This window comes from Callorhinus ursinus, unplaced genomic scaffold (assembly GCF_003265705.2).
Source record: "Callorhinus ursinus isolate GAN/ISIS: 27379988/994484 unplaced genomic scaffold, GSC_fseal_2.0 scaffold4, whole genome shotgun sequence".
Taxonomy (NCBI): domain Eukaryota; kingdom Metazoa; phylum Chordata; class Mammalia; order Carnivora; family Otariidae; genus Callorhinus; species Callorhinus ursinus.
Window position 1 is genome coordinate 87,122,454 of NW_027397066.1, and position 18,634 is coordinate 87,141,087.

Here is an 18,634-nt window from a genome sequence, read left to right on the forward strand (position 1 = left end):
ACAAATAATTGGGTAGAGCACTCAAAAGAGTATTGCCTTAGTAATATTAGCAAAATTATGCTTCCAAATTATGCTGCTGTGGTCTTACTTAATAAACCTTAGAAGCAGGCTTTGAAAGGATCAAATTGTTTCTTTTTTTTTCAAAGATTTTTATTTATTTATTTGAGAGAGAGAATAAGAGAGAGAGAGAGAGCGATCATGAGAGGCAGTAGGGTCAGAGGGAGAAGCAGACTCCCTGCTGAGCAGGGAGCCTGATGGGGGACTCGATGACTCCAGGATCATGACCTGAGTTGAAGGCAGTCGCTTAACCAACTGAGCCACCCAGGCGCCCCTGAAAGGATCAAATTGTTTCAATGTTAGTTAGTTACATCCCAAAATAAAGCTCAAGAATATCTATAAGAATATAAAAATATCCAATATTCAACAAGGTAAAATTCATAATGTCTGGAATCTAATAAAAAAAAATACCAGTAGTAAAAAGTAGCAGAAAAAAGTGATCCATAATGAGGAGAAAAATAATTCAATCAAAAGACACACAGAACTGACATGTTTGTAATACCAGGCAATGATGTTAAGATACTTTTTATAACTGTATTTCATATGTACAAAAAGCTAAGGAGGTTCATGTTAAGTAGAGACATGGCAGATGCAAAAAAAAAAAAAAAAACAAAAAAAAAAAAAGGTTTTTGATAAAAAGAAAAAAGAAAGAAGAAAAAAAAAAAAAAAAAACACCAAAAAAATCAAACTTTTAGAGATGAAAAGTAGGATGTTTGAAATAAAAAAATATACTGGATGGGATTTAAGAGCAGATCAGACACTGCAGGTGAAAAAATTAGTGAACTTGAAAACACTGAAATAGAAAGTACCCAAAATGAAACAAAGGAAAAGGACAAAAACAAACAAACAAAAAACCAAAAAACAGCCCTGAGCATCCGTGAGCAACTTCAATCAGCTAAATATATATGTTATTAGAGATACGAAATGAGAGAGAGAAAATATGAAAGGGGACAGAAAAAATATTTGAAGAAATAATAGCTTGAACATTTTCCAAATTTGGTGAAAACTAAAAACTAATAGGATCCAATAATCTCAAGTTGCCCAAACACAAAACCCATGAAGAAAACCACACTAAGTCACATCATATTCAAATTCCTCAAAATCAGTGGTAAAGAGAAAAATCTTATACAGCATAGCTAGGGAAACACACACACACACACACACACACACACACACACATTATGTAAGAGCATCAATGAGAAGATTCTTCTCAAAAAATGTTTTGTCAGTGCCCAATAAATGACAGTGTAGTAACATTTTAAAGTATTAAAAAAAAATCTATGTAGAATTGTATGCTCAGCAAAAATATCTTTTGAAGACAAAAGGTAAAATAAAGACTCTTTCACACACATGGAAACTGAAAAAATTCGTCACAAGCAGTCCTATACTACAAGAAATACTGAAGAAGTCTTCCAGGCAGAAAGGAAATGATACCAGATGGAAATCTAGATCTACACAGAATGAAGAGACATACAGGATTGTAAATGTGTATGTGGTTGAATATAAGACTTTTATTTTTAAAAAAATCTTTAAAAATAGTAATTTCTTTAAAGCAAAAATAGTAATTTATTGTGGGGTTTATAACATGTAGAAATAAAATTTAGGACAACTATAACACAAATACTGGGAGGGGAAAATGGAAGTATATATTATAAAGTATTTGTACTATCTGTGAAGTGGTATAATATAACTTGAAAGCAAATGGTGGTAAGTTAAAGAATTATAATATAAACCAGAATTTCTTCATCACTATTCACATTTTAGGTTAGATAACTTTTGGTTGGGAATGTCCTTTGCATTTTCAGATTATTGCAGCAATCCAGCCTCCACCCACTAGATGCCAGTAGTATTCACCCAGTTTTGTCAAAAATGTCTTTAGACATTGCCAAAAACCCCTGGGAGGCAAAACTGCCTGTTTGAAGACCACTGTATAAATTCTAAGGTCAATAAGAAAACACAACAGAGTCATAGCTAACATGTCAACAAAGGAGAGAAAATGAAATCACAGGAAAAAAATCCAATGAATTAAAAGAAGACAGATAAAAAGGAAAAGGAAAACAAAGAATTGATGAGACAAAGAGAATAAAAAGAGCAAATGGAGATTTAAAGGCAACCATATCAATAATCACCAAAAAAGTAAATGGTTCTTGTGATGGTTGATTTTATGTTCAACTTGACTGATATGGGGTGTCCAGTTCTTAGTTAAACACTATTCTGTTTGTGTCTTTGAGGGTGTTTCTGGATAAGATCAACATGTGAATCAGTAGACTTAATAAAGCAGATTGTTCTCCCTATGTGAGTGGGCCTTATGCAATTTGCTGGAGGTCTAAACAGAACAGAAGTAATACTTCTATTAGTAATATTAATAGAAGACAGAGTAAGGGAGAATTCACTCTCTGCCTGATGGATAGGATACAGCAGTGAACAAAACATAGGTCCAGCCTGTAAGGAGCTTACAGTTCATTAAGGGCAGTAGATGTTCATTACATATTCTCTCAATTCATTCCATTTAGGTTCTTGCCTCCACCTCACCACCAAAACTGCTCTTACCTTCATCATAAAAGATTTCCCTGTTGCTAAATCTAATAGCCAATTCTCCTTCTCAATTCTTCTTTAGCAATCATCAGGGTTTACCATAGTTAACTACTCTTACCTTCTCAACCCACCTCTCCAATTTGACTTCCAAGATACCACATTCATCTACTTTTCTTGACCCTTCTGATTGTTGCTCCATCTCCTTTGTTGGTTCTTCTTCATCTCCCTGACTTAAATATTGGCATCCCTTATTTTCAGTCCTTGGACTTTTCCTCTTCTATTTTTCTCCAAATGATTATATACAGTGTGAGGACTCCCCCATTTTTATAGCTCTATCCCAGACCTCTCCCCTGAAATCCAAACTACATGTCTAAATGCCAGCTTGACATTTCCACTTGTATGTCTAACAGATATACATAACATGTCCCAAACTAGCTCCTGAGACTACTTCAAAAATTTGTGCTCCAAGTATAGTCTTCCAAATCTTAGTAAAGAGCAACTCTGTTCTAATTGCTCAGGTAAAAAATTCTGGAATCATTCTTAACTTCTCTTTCTCCTACATTGTACATTTGCCATTAGCAATCCTGCTGCCTCTACCTTCAAAATTATTCCAGAATGTAAAAACTGGTTACCACCCCTACCACTAATTTCCTGATTCAAGACACTCTTGCCTAGATTATTATAATAGTGCATGACTAACCTTTTTAAATTCCATCTTTGTTCTTCCTTGGGTTTCTCTTACCATAGCAGCCAGAATGATCTTGTTAAAATGTTTAGATCAGAACATATCATTCCTCTGGTCAACAGTATCCAGTGGCTTTCTAACACTGTAAAAGCTGAAGTCTTAACTATGAAATCTGGTTTGATGTAAAATCTGGTCCTATTTGACTCTCATCTCCTTGTTCATTGAGCTCCAGTCACATCGGTCTCCCGGCTGCTCTTTCAACATCCCTGGCATGCTTACACCTCAGGGCTTTAGCACTTGCTATTGTTTCTGCTTCAATTGCTCTTTCCCTCAGTTCCTTAAGGCATTTATTGAAGTCACTTTTTCCATGAGGCTTTCCCTGACTTCGTTCCTTTCTCCTTTCTTCCTCCCTTCCCTTCCCATCCCTTCCCTTCCCCTTCCTTTTCTGTTCTCCTTCCTCCCTCCCTCCCTCCCTTCCTCCCCCCCACCCTTTCTCTCCTCTCCCTCAAATTTTTAATTCCAGTTAGTTAACAGTGTTATATTAGTTTCAGGTGTACAATATAGTGATTCAACACTTCCATGCATCTCCTGGTGCTCATCACAACACGTGCTCTCCTTAACCCCCAACCCTTATTTAACCCATCCCCCCAATCCCTTCGCCTGACTCTGTTATTAAAAAATTCAAATTCCTCTACATCTGAGTACTTTACATTCATGTCCCTACTTTAGTTTTTTTCCCTCTGTAGTACTCACCACTACCCAACATATCACATAGTATATTTATCTTTTTTATTGTCTATCCCCCACTAGAATATAAATTCAATGGGGGCAGAGATTTTGTTTGTTTTTTTTCATTGACATAACCATGGCCTAGGAAAAAGGGCAGCACATAATAGGCACTCAAATATTTGTTGAAAGAAAGAACAAAATATATAATGAAGATAACTGAAAGGATAGATTAAAAGATCCAAATATGAGATTATACACTTTCTTGAGAAGTTTTCAATAAATATGAAATAATGAGAAATTAGCTAATCTTCCTTGGGTTTTATATATCCTTCATATTAAATAGTGGAAAGTATTTAAACAACACCAAATTTAAAATTCTGAATTATATACTTATACTTTGATAACAATTATAAAAAGTTATTAGAAAAAAGTGAAATGAAGCATATTCTAATAATATTTGAAAAGTAGTAATTCAAGTTGAAAACATTTCTTTAATACATAATAACTCCTAGGTGCTCACCAGCACCAGTCATCTCTTACCAACGAAAGTCAGGTAAATAAATAGTTAATATACTCTGTGAAATAGTAGTGCCTGTTATTTATTCTTTCTTTATTTCTTCCTTTTAAAATTTTAACTGATATTTTAATCTTAAATAATTTCTTAGGATATTGGTACATCTTCATAATGCAGTCTAATATATGAGAAAGACAGCAGTATAAGATAATTTTGAATACTAGGCTGGTTCAGATTTTAATTTAAAAAATAGCAATTAAATAATGAAATATTTTATTGCAAATATAAAAAATATACAAAATTAGTCTTATTAAATTAGAAATATCATTAGCTTTTACTGATTTAAAGATGGAAACTGAAATCCAATGGAAAAAAAGTCATACATGCTTTAGTTATTTTCTCTAGATCATTGTATTATTTTGCTTTATTTGGCCTAGTGGTAGTCTACCAAGAGTCAGCTGAGTAAATACTGCCCCCTAGCTATAGCAAGAAAGAATAGTGATATTTAGCATTTCAGGACATCTTTACAGATGGTAAGTAATATGAAAACTACAACTATCAAAAGGAAAAACAAAGGCCAGGAGCTCATTAACTTGATTTTAAAAAGTAGGAAATTATGGCTTAAATAGCTGTAAAAGTATACAAATGTAAAAGATTAAAAAAAGGAAATATTTCTTATAAACTCTGGATGAATCTTCTGTCAAATGTATATTTATTTACATATTGTACATTGTCTCCCCTATTAATATTTTTAGTTTCTATTTTTACTTATTTTATGTATTATAAAAATTGTTATTTTCATTATATTTTAAATAATACAATTATTATTGTTATTATAAAAGGGAGTCCCTTCTAGTTGACTTTCTTAATCTAGTTTCTTATGAGCATATTGTATTTTTTGTTTGCCTCAAGTCAGAAATATGTTTACATTTAAGTTACCTCTATAAAATACACGTTGACCATTAGTCTGATGCCTCATAATGACTCTCTGCATTAGGGAAATAAATATCTAGCCACTCAAGAAAGAATGCTTAAAAACTAGCAGGTTTTTGTTGTTGTTTAGCAGTGGTAGATACTTTCACATATTTTCTTGAAACTCTAGACTTTGTGATCTGGTAGTTATATATCTTTTTAAACCTTTAGGTTTAGGTGAAGATTAGTTAATGGATCTAAAACACCTGGTAGAGGATGTATCAGACATCAGTATAGGAATTACAATGATCATTTATTACAGTCCAGAAACTTTTGTAATAAAAAATGTATTTTAACAACCCAAAGGGCTGAGGTCTTATGAAGCCATCTAACAAAAGATTCACACACTCTGGAATAAGGAGTGCAGGAGTGGAAGGTAAGGAGAAGGGAACCCTAAGCACTGGGAACTGTACATGTTTTACAGGTTGGGGTAGACTCAATAAAGGCGAGGCATAGCCTAAGAAGGCTAAAGCATTTACCCTCCTGTTGGCTCTCAGAATCAATATTCCTCAGTCCCATGACAGCTACTTTCAGTTCATAAAATTTCAAATTTTCTTATATCAATTCTGTTTCTTCTTTTTTCCAAATTCTTCTATTTTCCAAATTCTACTTTATTTTGTCTGTCTGACATAACTATCATCCTCTTAGCTACATATAGTATAACAAAGTTTGCTACCAAAGAAAATTCTTGAAAATCAAGAAAATGTTCCACAAGATTTGCATTGTTCCATTGTGCCACTCATTTTCAAAAGACCATTATCTCCTTCAACAATGAAAAAAATGATGCTTTATGCTAAATCAGAGTAAATTCAATAGAATAGGAAATTCAGTAGAATGGGAAAGGGTTTCACATAAACAAAAAATATATATAGTAAAAGCAAAAGCAGTACTAAACAGCTCTCCTTCTTTAACAGTATTCCCCATCTTCTATCTTTTCAGAATTATGGGGAAACACCTTCTAAGAACAAAATCTACCTTTACTTCCATAACCACCTTTACGGAACAATAATCAAGAGATGAAAATTATAAATCTATAAGATAAAGAGCAACTCTTTAGGATATCTTAAATAGAAAAAAAATTACATTCTGAAATTGTGAACCAGTAAACTTTAAGCAAAAGATTGTTCCTAAAAGAAAGCAATCAGTATTACTGCATTCTCATATATGAAAACAATTATGCTAGGAACTGTGGCAGATACAAAGAAATGTAAACACTTGGCTCATATATATGAAAAGATAGATAAAATAAAGTAGTATGGAATATGGTGCTATTGAACCAATACCATCTAGACTCCTTTCTAGGGCTTGAAGTCAAACTTAAATTTCCAGGGTATGTATTCCCTGTTCTTTGACAATCAGAAAGTTTTATCTATATCTAAATCATCTGGCATTCTCTGGTAGATTATTGATGATGGATTCCCCCAATGATAATGCAAGTTTATTTATTTATTTTTAACTATCCTGGGAATTTGTTTGGTTTGAGACTTGAAACTACTAAGAATCTAAGTCTTCTTTCCTTATCTAATGTGCTCACACTGAATTATTACTATTTTTTATAAAGTATTTTCACAGATTTCAACTTATCTAAGGCTCACAGAGTCCTGTGGGTACTCAAGGTAGACATTATTTTCCCTAGTTTATTAATCAGCCACCTGAGGCTGGAAGTCAGTCACTATGCCACAGTCACAGGTATGTAATTTTTTAAAGCAGGCACTAGACTCCAGGACTTCTGACTGCCTATTGTTCTTTATACTATACAAGGATGGTAGAGAAGACAAAAATAAGTTGGGTTTTAAGTATTTTTTTTCTACATAACTTATTAATATTACACTGTATACTCTAAATTGTAGGTAAATTACCTCCCATACTTACTGTGAACACAACCAAAAAGTTGGATCATTTCAGATCCAGATCAGATCCTTCCAGAGGAACACTGATACAGAACTTTCTGTGATGAAGGAAATGTTCTACAGTTGTTTAAAAAAAGTTTTTTAAGCCTCAAATACTAATACCTCCAAATAATAATTAATATATGATAAACATTTCTCTTGATATATTTCTGTATTTATATAAAATTTTAGATAAAAATATTCATAGCAAAACCTGGATCATATTACACTTGCTACTTTATGAAGTACTAGATATAAAACTTACAAGTGAATAAAACAGAAAATTTGTTACTTTAAGAGATATTAGTTTCTGAAGATCTAGTTAAAGTTGCTAAAAAAAGAACAGAAAAAAACTTTTAAACTATACTTTCAAGCTTAAGTATTACCTATTGATTACCTGTTTTGAAAGATGACAAAATTACTACACTTATACTCTCTATCCCTTCTCTAATACCTCAATTTTATATACTATTTTTACATTATTAAGGTTTATAACATTTAAATTCTGTATCATCACATAATTAACACAGTTGTTTAGTATTAATCCTTCATTTAAATGGAGTAACCAGTTCCTCGAGTTGCTAGTTTTATTTAACTCTTTCTTGGTTGGATTTCATCATCATTTTAATTTTAATTTCTCTAAAAGAAGCTCCTGGGGGTTGTATTTCCTAAATTCTTGGATGCTTAAGAATGTATATACTGTACACCTAAAGCCAGTGGCACATTTTGTGTCAACTATACTTGAATAAAATTTAATTTTTAATTTTTTTAAAGATTTTATTTATTTATTTGAGAGAGAGAGTGAGTTAGAGAGTATCAGAGCACAAGCCAGGGGAGAGGCAGAAGGAGGGAGAAGCAGACTCCCCATTGAGCAGAGAGCCTAACATGGGGCTCAATCCCAGAACCCTTGGCTGAAGGCAGACACTTGACCAACTGAACTACCCAGACACCCCTAAATTTTTTTTTAAATGCATGTCTGCTAAAAGAAAACCTGCATGTCTACTACATTTGTATTTGAAGCATAACATTTCTTTAAGTATATTTATCCTTTTCCATTTTATTCTGTATGATTTCCTCAAAACTATTTGTTATGTCATTAAGTGGGTTTATACTTTCATTCCAGTTTTCACTATTTTAATGAGACTCATTAATATAATATTCTCAAATTTCCCTGGGCTTTATCAGTTTACTTTTTATCTCCTTTTGTTAATCTATATTTTTTGAGCTCTTTATTCTCTTGATTGAGCTCATTTTTATTTTTATTATATTTTTAAGTTTTTATTTAAATTCCAGTTACCATATAGTGTAATATTAGTTTTAGGTGGCTCACTTTTTTTAAAGATGTATTTAGTTATTTGAGAGAGAGTGTGTGCACGACAGCAGGGGTGGGGTGGGGCTGGGGGCCGGGGCAGAAAGAGGGGGAGGGAAGCAGATTCCCTGCTGAGCGTGGAACCCCATGACACCGGGCTCAATCCCACAACCCTGAGATCATGACCTGAGCTGAAACCAAGGGAAACAACTGACTGAGCCATCCAGGAGCCCCAACAGGTGGCTCATTTTTAAAGTGAGATCATGTTGTGCTATTTCTGTGAAGTAACAGAAGACTTTTCCATTTGTTTTTATAAGTGATTCTTTTATTTCTTTTCTTTCTTTTTCTCTCTGTCTTTTCATTATTTATCTTCAAATGGGTCCAGCTTCCCATTAAAGAATAAATGTTAACATGGTGGAGGGGCAGAATTTGGGGAGGGCAGTTCATAATCTCCATTCAAAACTGTTGCCTACAACATATCTCATTAACCCCTCAGGGTATATTATACTCATCACTTTTGATATTCTTTTTTGAGCATTTCTAACTATATGTGAGGATTAACATTTTATTATTTTTCAAGAACAAAGAATAAAGAAAAAATTTACTTACACTTTTGAAAAACAGATTAAAATTCCTTCTTACAATTACCATATGAATCTATTGGATCCTTTTATAAATCTATGAAATATTATTGAAATCTCAGTGATCTTATTCTTCTTATATTATGAAATATTTTGCTCTTTTATCAAAGTAGGAATTATTTTATCATTACTCATCAGTTATTCCCAACTATGCTAAAAAAGACTAAACCAAAAGAAAACAAAAAAATGATAGAAATCACCTATAAGGATGGTATAATATTAAAATAAATCATTACTATTACCATTTTCATTTTTCCTATTGCATCATCCAAAGTATTACATCATCTTTCAAGAAGATATAAAAGATACATGGAGACAACATCATTATAGTCTTTCTTTTTTTTAAATTCTCAGTGAACACAGTTGAGGACTCAGAATTTCTCATTTTCCATCCTTACCAGCAAAGAGAAGAAAACTGATAGAGGATAATGTTTCACAATTATTAGACCAATCGGAAAATTGACAGTAGTATTCTAGATTCTAGTGAAATGGTAACATTGGTTATATAGTGAAATTTCAAACTGCGAATGCTCAGATGATGATATCTTAAATGAATTTCCTCAAACACAAGAATCAGGGTAAACAATAAATTAGCCTTTCACTGGAAAGGACCTCATTACACAATATTTTGAGACATAAACCTGGACCATTCCATTTTGCTAAAAAGACATGTGAAAGTAAGCTTTCATTTTTAAAATGGTATTTCTACACCAAATTTCATACAAGGTAAGTGGATAAATGCTAAAGGTAGGCGTGTTTACAAAACGACTGGAAGGAAACAGATAATTAAAAAGAGAAAAATCATTATATTTATTAATCTAATTTGTGTTCATTCATCTAAAATGAAACTATTCGCAATTATTGAACAAAAAAGATAGCTGTTCTCCAACAAAGTTATGAGGCTTATTAATGTTTTGTTTTGATAACTGTGCTTTGAACATGCAGGTACAAGAAGAAGAACCAGAAATAAGATAGAATCAATTGGAGTTGTGTTTTAAATCTAGAATCAGTATTTACAAGACAGATATGCTTTAGGTTCATGCATGACAGATGAGCAGTAAGTTCAAAGCATACTGCACACTACACAAATATATACTTTCAAAATGAGGAATATATGGAATAAAATTTTGAGTTGCTATGTTCATATTCTTACTAAAATTTTAATAGTTATTTTCTGCTATGTCTTCATTCTACTTCTGTAAATTATTACAAAATGACTTAAACATATAAAAATAACTGAAGAGGTCCATTGGACTCAGATGGTAAATGATTTTCTTTCCCTTGTATACAAAAGGTTATATTAGTTACATCTTTTGCAAGTCATGACTTCCCTAATTCTTAAAAAGGAAAAAATCAAATTAAGAAATAAGTAACTGTATAATCATTTCTTTCTCTATTTTTACTTGACTTACAATATTGAACTGAAAAACTATAAAGTAGAAATTAGTAATAAAATCAGTTGGACAATTTAATGGTTCTGAGATCCACAGTATCATTTTAGGGAGGGATTAGGTATTTTTCAATTCCAGAGTGCCTTTCAATTATCTCAGTGAGTACTAAAAAACTTCTTAAAATTTTCAAAGAAAATTAATTCCCTTAAGTAAAAGACTGTAAGACATCTTATGTAGCACTTTCTGGGAGATAGAAAAACACCTTAAAAAATCAACCAAATAAAAAAGTTAAAATTCAAAGTAGTGAGTGGTAATCTCCCCAAATCAGGCAAGCAAGAAAGTCTTTATTGTTATTAGTACCATGTTGCCTTTGACAAAGTATTTATTCATTAACTGATGCGGCAAAATAATATATCCAATACAGCTTGTAATAACATGCTTTTCTAAATGTAAATCATATTAATATAACCAAAGAAATAGTATGTGATCAGACTTTAACAATAAGTAGAACAAGAACACCAATAATGGTTAACTCCTTAACACTGTATACCTAGTTTGAATAGTTTGTATGTATTATCTCATTTAATCATCACAATGATCCTTTCAGGTAAGATTTATTATAATAAACATTAATAGCAATAGAACTGTGGATAAGAAACTAACAAGTATTTAGCTAGTAAGTTGAAAGAGTCAGGATTAGAACCCTGGCCCTTTTGATGCCAGTGTATGAATGCCTTTTCTATCAGTTTTCTCAAATAGTGGTCACAGACTCCTGGGGATCTTCAAGACCTTTAGAGGTCCACATACTCAAAGCTGTCTTCATGACAGTACCAAGGTATTTTTTGTTCTTTGCAAAGCCACTGGTGGATAAAACTGCCGGTACCTTATTACAAGTCAAGGTCATGGCACTGAAGTGTAACAGTCATATTCTTGTGAAAGATTAAAATTAACAATTTTATTAAGTATCTTTTTAAATGTTTCATAAGACAAAATGGGAAGTATGCATAAAACATACTGTGTACTGAATTGTAAAGATTGTTTTGAGGAAAAGCACTTGGACTATCATTTGAGATGTGAGTCAAGGCAGGTGCTTCTTTTTTTTTCAAGAATACCATTTGTTTTTTCCTTGTAAGCATGACATATAAACAATTATTTTTTCCAGGCTTTCATATTAGGTAGATATTTCTCAAAAATGAATGAAGTGAGCCTATCACTTCAAGAAAAATTTCTAGCAGTCAGGTGAATATTAAAATTTTAGAAAACTTGTTTCTGCCACTGTGAGCTTGGCAGCTTTGTAATACTTAATGATTTTTTGGATAAGATCAATGGTCATATTAATGAATGTGATTTTTTTTATATTGTAAAATGAAATGTTTCATAGTTGGAAGATCTGCATAATTCAGTGAACCAAACTGACCAACACATGACATTACAAAATCATGTGTGGGTAAAAGCCAAAGTGCAAGATAGACTGGGTGATTTAAATGGAACAGAGTATGAAAAGTTCATTGGTATGGTTTTAGATGGTACTTTGCAACTAAGCTTTAAGAAACTACCACTGTCTGAAAAGGCCCTTTGCCAACTACATGTCTGTATAAGTCCTAATTTTCTTCATACACTTCAACCAAAACAATGATTCACAACAGACTGATTTCAGAAGCAGATACGAGAATCAGCTTTCTTCTATTAAACAGACTGCAAAAATAAAAAATCATACCATTCCTCCATTATTTTTTTTTTGGAAAACAATTATTTTTTCAGAAAAGCATGTAATTGTGGTTAACATGCAGTGGCTTTGCTGTCATTTTTAAATAAATTAATACATAAATATTTTTTAAATGTCTTAGTAAATATTGGTAGAGATAACCCACATAAACAAAAATTCTTTGGTATCCTTGATCCTTAAAGAGGTCTCAAGATCAAAAAGTTTGAAAACCACTGCCTTATACCATACTTCCTTTCACTTGTCTCTCAACCAGTAGAAGGATACATTAGGTTGGAAACAGAGTGGGGGAAATTCAAGTGAGGATTTACTAACTAGAGAAACTTGCTGGATATTTAACCTGTGTGTATGTGTTCTTAGCAAGAAGTTACCAAAATATTACTTTATCATTCCCTGTGAAATTAATAAGTCTCTGATTTCTAAGATATGAGCCATTTCTGAAAGGTAATTAAACTCTCTTGGGAGAAAGAGAGCTCAATAAGCCATTTGTATTCAGGGGCCTTAACAAATCCAAGGTCAGCAGAATGGGATTAGGACTAATATTGGGGATATCATTGCAGTAGCCAGACAAAAGGGCACAGGCTAGCACTTTGCAGATGGACTAGAACGGGTCGGTGGGGACTCTTGTTATGGGAGATTCTAAATAAGGTACACTTTCCTAATTTATCCTGTAACCACATCTTGATAAAATCTAAAGCTCATTACTAGTAGTCTCTTCTTTATCTAAAATTTCTTTCTGTAGCATTAACAACATGAAGACCAGGAATAAATGAAAGAACAAATGAACAAACAAAACATACAAATACATAAATATTTCTGAACAATCCTGTCACACTTTCTGTTAGTACAAACTCAGCTGAATATAAATTTTGAAAAGGAAGGAGAAAATCAGTAGTAGTAGTATAAGCATCCATTAAGATTGAAGTTAAATGACGATGGTTTTGCCAGCAGGCTTGCTTATCACTGAATTTGTTAGCTTTATCTTCAGTAGTGACAGTAGGTTCAAAGGGCACATATAGTACTGAGATACAGCCCTTATCATTTTTAATGGCCACCTGACAACTTTTCATAATTTGCAAGTTGAATTCTATTCATAGCATTTCAGAAAAATAGTTTCCTTAAGAATGAAGAAACATACTTTCGTGTTCTCATTTCAAAGGCCACATATATTTTCAGAAGCAGAAATGTACAACAAGACAAAAATGATAAAAATCACCCTGGCCCCAATTTTGCCAGGTACACATTACTTACCCTATTTATATGTAAATCACATAACTACCATGACATATATAATCTAAGCATCACATCAGTGCACAATATTCCTAACTATTCAAGCTCCAACAGTGCTCAATATTCAGAGTTCTGTGACCCACAGCAAATGGAAAGGAGCCAGAAATCACATCTTTCCTGTAATGGGAGCCTGTATTTCAAAGATGGAAGATTAATGAGGGCTTACTTTGATAGGATTAGTTATTTAGTAGGAAACTCAGTTCAGGATCTTATTACAAAAGTGCCCACCCCTGCCCTTGACGAACCTAGCCTGTATTGTTAGAGATGCAGAAAGTCACCTAAGCAATTATTCTAAAGGTAGAACACTGAAGATAGTAATTTAAGGAAAAACAAAAACAAAAACACACTGTACATACAAACTACTAAATGCAACTAAAAATATGTGATTATTAAAAGAGCAAGAAAAATGTTAGAAAAATTCTCCATTTCATCACATGCTTTCCACCACTATTCACTGTCAACAATCTCTATATTAAAAATATCAAATCTGTTTTCAAAATTAAATTTAAAAATAGTCTCAACATTTTCATATTATCTACAGACCTGAGAAACACGCCAACAAACCAAAAAGAAACAAGATAAAAGATTTCAAAAATAACAATCTTTTAGTAACATTTTAACTTTGTTAAATACCTTTCATTTTGCTTATTCTCTGAGACAAGAGAATAGTTGAACAAAACAATTTTCTCCAGGTTAAGATATATTCTCCTTTCCCTCATTTTTCTTCGTTTACTCTAGGATTCTCAATAGTGAAAGAATTCTTCTTTGAGGGTGTTTGGAAATATATGTAGAGTCACTTTTCAGAAATACATGCCAGCATTTAATTGTCACCATAATTAGGGGATTACTACAGGCAGTCAGTGGTTACGGGCCAGTGAGGTTCAACATTTGCCACGTACTAGACATTCTCATCACACAAGGAACAGTCCCGCATCCCACAAAATTATGAATATCTCATAAGATTAATCACAGTACATAAATAAATCAATATTACTTCATAATATACTAGTGTTAAAGAATTTTTACAAGAAATTACACAAAAATGCCCCGTTAATTATAGGAAGGGGTCATAATAAAGAGGGAAGCATAAATCAAGATAGCATATATAAATTATTGAATTATTGAATAATTAACTCACTCTATATAGTAGCACATTTAACAAACTCTAATGTATTCTCCACTCAGATTTAACAGGGATTAACACTTTGTGACAATTGTTTTGGAAATTTTTAAAATCAAAATAATACCTTATCAATAGAATGGAAGGCTCCTTTGTACCACTCAATTCTAATTTTCTCGTTTTTAAATATTATGTTTTGTACTTTCTGTAACTTCTGTAAAAATTCCTTCCTAGATGTAAGTAATGAATATGACACTCCGTATTTAGGTCTTCTAGTCAACCTAGAACTTATTTTTCTATAGCGTATGAAGTTGGCTTTGAGTTCCACCTCCCCTCCATGTAGTTACCCAATTGTATCAGGGCCATTTATTCAACAATCCATTCTTTTCTAATTGGCTTATAGAGCCATCTCTGTCACATAAAGAAAAAATCTATTTATGGGGAGGTCTGTTTTGTATATTTTTTGTTTTACTAGTTTATATCAATTATCACTGCATTAGTTTTATTTTGATTAATATGTGCCTGACTTACGTGTTTTACCTCTTTTTTTGACTAACATCCTTAAATTTTTCTCTCATAAATAGCATGCAGATGGATTTTTTTTAAATACCTGAAAATTCCCTTTATTAGGCAATCTAATTAGCTTACATTCTTTCTATGATCTTTCTATGTTTTTACAGGATTGGTTGACTTTTCTTTACTCCATACCCCCACACCCCACGTTGATTTAGAAGTTCTACGTTCTCTATTTTCTTAATGATTACCATTAAATTTTTAATGTGCATCCTATACTTCTGCATTTCTTGTGAGTGGAAACACTGACTATTCTTTGTTCTGGATTATATTTTCCAAGGCTGTTTTTATACAAATATTAGGAAATGTATGTATGGTTAGAAAACCAACACAAAGATGCTAACACTCCTGTGGCTTGCTATGCTATGTGTGATGACATCCTTTATCTCTGACCCAGGAGTTTTGGGTTTTCTGCCAGTGCCCATGAAACCGTAACAGGCTCATTTATTAGCTTTCAAGTTGAGTGAAATCAAATCCCAGATCTGAAAAGATCCCTGACCTAATGCCTAAGTATAATGAGTACATTTATTTTCCCATCATATAACATAAAAACATTACAACACTTTTAAGCTGAGTTCTCACCTGCTCTTATCTTTTATAATATTGATAGCTAAAATTTTATTTCTATTCAGCTTTTCTATTCAGCCTTTTCCAAATTAATTTTATGTATATTTAATAGTCATTGTTTAATTAGATTTATAAGCTTATGAGGATTAGATGAGTGGTTTATTTAAAGAGGGTGCAGCAGTGCTTGGCACACAGTAAGCACTTAATATATGTTTGCATTATTATGTTTTAACAAGGTTTTTTGCTCACCCTCCTATACCATACTCATTCAGAGTTCAATTTTTCTGATTAACTAAAGCAAATATAAATTATATATTTCCTTTTGTGAGTACTTTCTTAATACTATCTATATTCATGAATATGTGTACAATTTTTATCAGGCTGTCTTGGTAATTCCATACTTATTTTTCCTGCATAAATGTTTTTTGTCAATCTACAACACTGCCTGACCCAACGTCATTTTCTGTTTACTACTGAGCACAATTAGGTGCTTTCAAGAGAGTTCTTTGAAAATAATTATCCCTTCTTTTAGTCTGTGTCTTAGCTATTAGTAGTTTTTTTCCCTCAAATATCTTATTCCATTACCAACTTAGCACTCAGCTCCTCTATAATTTTTTCAACTCTAACCATAAAATTTAATGTAGTTTTGTCTTATATCTCCCATGATGTGAAGCAAGAAAGGTGGGGTTATATAAAAATGAATACTTACTATGATAATATGTATATTGGTTAGTTTTTTTTACAAGGTCTTTTATCTCCATATAACTATAGGGCTTTTCCTTATTTTATTTGTTTCCTAATCTGTATATGTTCTTTTTGGAGCCCTCACTGAACAAACCATGTACTCAAATAAAAGTATTTCTCCAGAAGCCTAGAAGCAAATGACACTCTAAATGTTAAGAATGGTTACTACAGGCCTGATCACGTCACAGAATTATATATAGCACAATACAAAGAGTAATGAACTAGGAGTAAGTACATCTATGTTTTAGTCTCTATTCTCCCAATAGAAGATGAACTAGACTAGGGGCAGAGGGTTGTCAAATGATGTAAGTTAAAATTTTAGTTCTAATTAGTTTTGTTATCTTCTCAAACACTATAATCTCAATTAAATGCTGAAATTATCTGCTTCATATGCCTTGCAGGTTTGTGTTGAGAATCAAATGAAATAATGTTTATGAAAGTATTTTTAAACTTCAAAGCATTCTGCATGTATTTATACTATAAGTATTATTAACACTTCAAATAGGGGCGCCTGGGTGGCTCAGATGGTTAAGCGTCTGCCTTCGGCTCAGGTCATGATCCCAGGGTCCTGGAATCGAGCCCCGCATCGGGCTCTCTGCTCTGCGGGAAGCCTGCTTATCCCTCTTCTACTCCCCCTGCTTGTGTTCCCTCTCTCGCTGTGTCTCTCTTTGTCAAATAAATAAATAAAATCTTAAAAAAAGAAAACACTTCAAATAGATTAGTTGAGTGTTAATATAAACATTTTTCATCTCTAATCTTACCATCAATAAACTGGTCCCTGAATATGAGTCTTAAGAAGAAAGGCATGATCAGGAAACAAAAAAAGTTAAGATGGAATAAGGAGAACTCTATCTCAAAAATGTTTTTTTGAGGTTTATAAAAAGCTATGATGCTATACTCCAAAACGCTTCTAAAAGAGGTTTGACTGCATGTCACGCACCACAGATGAGTAACAGGCTAACCATGGCTAACCTCTAAAAATCAACTCTGACTTTTGGGTTGACATGGACTGTTAAGAAGCCAATGAAGTAAACCAAAATCTGGCGAAGCTTCTGAGGTTAAAATATCAAAAAAAACACAGAAGCAGCTACTTAAAAATTCACTAAAGTTCAAATTCCCTACTTCTTCAAAAGCAGCCCTGAATATCATAAAATCCAAGTGAAAACCCTTACAGCACAGTTTAAAACAACAAACTAAAGTGTTTTTCAAAACAATCTGATAGTGCCAAAAAAATTAAAATAACATTCTTTCCCTTTACTTAAAGTGAGAATATGGAAGGTAATCACACAAACTTTATAACGGAAGGTTATAGTTAGTAACAGAAACTGGTTCAAATACATGGACTTCTTATGACCACACAACTTTAAAAACAGTACTCTTTTGTGCTACCACTTTTTTCCTTTATTTTTTGCCTCAGGTTCTATTGATGTACCAAGTACTTACATCTGGGATAAATCCAATCTCATTGAGATGATTGCTCAGCTCTGGATCATGGAATGCAATCATCTGTGAGAACACGGTCAGATACTCTGAAATGACAATAAAGTTTAAGACAACCACCATTTTTACATAATACTTCAAATAAAGACATTAAATGCATATAAATTAGTTTTATTTACATTTTCAATGATATTTAATTTTTCCATGAAGAAAATATACTTTAGTAGGTAATTTTGTTTTATTACCATTTTAATCACTTACTACTAATTATTAAACATACCAAAAAGCTATGGCACAACTTATTTTCTACCTTCTGAACTATTGATTCATTTCTTGAATCATGGATTACACACATGATATTTTCCTATTAAATTCAATATACATATTCTCTCACAATATTAAATCTGTCTTCCATTTATGGTATATTCAGAAAGTGGAACAGATACTTAAATAAG

At 32.4% G+C, this 18,634-nt stretch overlaps 1 protein-coding gene across 1 annotated transcript in view; it reads right to left on the reverse strand.

The window, feature by feature from the left end:
* The window catches only part of TBCK (TBC1 domain containing kinase), a 245,762-nt gene that overhangs the window by 128,155 nt on the left and 98,973 nt on the right, over positions 1 to 18,634 (reverse strand). The window contains exon 20 of the mRNA XM_073892082.1: positions 18,183 to 18,268. Within this exon, the coding sequence (XP_073748183.1) occupies positions 18,183 to 18,268 (86 nt within the window). The remainder of the gene's footprint in view (positions 1 to 18,182; positions 18,269 to 18,634) is intronic.